The sequence below is a fragment of the Microtus ochrogaster genome, linkage group LG4 (genome assembly GCF_000317375.1).
Source record: "Microtus ochrogaster isolate Prairie Vole_2 linkage group LG4, MicOch1.0, whole genome shotgun sequence".
NCBI classification, from domain to species: domain Eukaryota; kingdom Metazoa; phylum Chordata; class Mammalia; order Rodentia; family Cricetidae; genus Microtus; species Microtus ochrogaster.
The window spans coordinates 22,115,781-22,117,523 of record NC_022030.1 but is presented as its reverse complement, the minus strand read 5'-3'; the positions used below and the strand labels follow the sequence as shown (position 1 = coordinate 22,117,523).

The 1,743-nt window shown below is 51.1% G+C and overlaps 2 protein-coding genes across 2 annotated transcripts in view; both read left to right on the top strand.

Annotated features, from left to right (window-relative positions):
• The window catches only part of LOC113457658 (zinc finger protein 420-like), a 1,205,902-nt gene that overhangs the window by 303,612 nt on the left and 900,547 nt on the right, over positions 1-1,743 (top strand). The window lies entirely within an intron of this gene.
• Nphs1 (NPHS1, nephrin) overlaps positions 1-1,743 on the top strand; it is a 25,449-nt gene that overhangs the window by 8,992 nt on the left and 14,714 nt on the right. Inside the window, exons 18-20 of the mRNA XM_005361249.1 lie at positions 1,059-1,230; positions 1,311-1,467; positions 1,557-1,708. Coding sequence (XP_005361306.1) covers positions 1,059-1,230; positions 1,311-1,467; positions 1,557-1,708 — 481 coding nt within the window. The remainder of the gene's footprint in view (positions 1-1,058; positions 1,231-1,310; positions 1,468-1,556; positions 1,709-1,743) is intronic.

Sequence of the window (1,743 nt, the reverse complement as noted above, 5' to 3'; positions counted from 1 at the left end):
GAGTGGATGGAAAGATAAACAAGTGGGCAGGCAGATTCTGTTTTCTGTTCTGCCGTTTGTTCGTTTTGTTGTTGCTGTTTTAAATTTTTGTATTGTATGTGTGCAGTGAACACGTGCTGTAGTACGCATGTGAAGGTCAGAAACATGTGAATATCAGTGGTCTCCTAATAACTGGCTCGCAGGAAGCAAATTCACATCGTTAGGGTCAGCCTGAGGGGTCTTTACCCCCGAGCTATCTCGAAGACTCCTTGTTTTTGAGACGGGGTTTCATGCAGAGGTTCTCAGCTTCCTAATGCCGCGACCCTTTAGTATAGCTCCTCATGTTGTGGTGGCCCCCCCCCAGTCATAACATTACGTTGTTGCTACTTCACACTGTAATTTTGCTGCTGTTATGAATCTTAGTGTAAATATCTGATGTGCAGGATGATGTGCGACCCCTGTAAAAGGGTCATTTGACCCCCAGGTTGGGAACCACTGGTGGTGTAACCCATGTTGGCCTCAAGCTTGCTATGAGGCTGAGGCTTGAATTACTCCTGACCTTCCTGCCTCCAACCCTCAGTGCTAGGACAACAAACCCATGCTACGATTCTAGAACATATATATTTGAGAGAGGGTCTTGATATGTAGTCTAAGCTGTCCCAGAACTTGTTATGTAGTCCAACTTGGCTCTGAATTTGGGATTCTCTTGCCTCTTCCTCCCAAGAGCGAGTAAACCACCACATGCAGCTCAGTCAATTTATTTTTTACTGCTTGAGACTGAACCCAGTGCTTTGAGCATTGCCAAGCAAATGCTTCCCCACTAAACTGCACCCCGAGTCTACAGTTGGTTCCAAGTATGATGAGTGTTTAGACAAATGTACGGATGGATGATTGACTGAACTGGTGGATGAATGGATGGACTACATTAGTGGTCGTGTGGATGACAAGAAACATCATCACCTCATTGACTTTGCAGAAGGAGGTTGTAGCTGGGAGAGTGAAGCTACAGACGGGATACAGTTTCGGGAGGGTGTTCTGAGGACAGACTGGGGACAAGCTCCTGTATCTTGGGATACTAGGGGGAAGATGAGGAAGATCTGAGCCTGGATGACATGGAGATGGTGTCAAAGGGATCCACTGGGCGTCTGCGGATTCACCAGGCCAAACTGTCACAGGCTGGTGCTTACCAGTGCATTGTGGACAATGGGGTGGCGCCCGTGGCAAGAGGGCTGGTCCGTCTGGTTGTCAGATGTGGGTAACTTCAAGGTCTGCCCGTGGCCCGCCACTCTCACCCTTCCACAGTCCCCATATTGATCCTTCCATTGTCCTAGTCGCTCCTCAGGTGGATCATCCAACTCCCCTGACAAAAGTGGCTGCAGCTGGGGACAGCACCAGCTCAGCGACCCTCCACTGCCGGGCCCGAGGTGTCCCCAACATCGACTTCACTTGGACTAAAAACGGGGTCCCTCTGGATCTCCAAGATCCCAGGTGAACCTGGGGATAGCCAGGTCGTGCCCCGGCTCTGGTCATCCAGCCCTGGTTTTCCTTTCTGAGTCCAACCGCGGCCCTCTCTTCAGGTACACAGAGCACAGGTACCACCAGGGTGTTGTCCACAGCAGCCTCTTGACCATTGCTAACGTGTCTGCAGCCCAGGACTATGCCCTCTTCACTTGCACGGCCACCAATGACCTCGGTTCGGACCACACCAACATCCAGCTCGTCAGCATCAGTACGATGGGAGCAGCTGGGGGGATGCTGGGATGG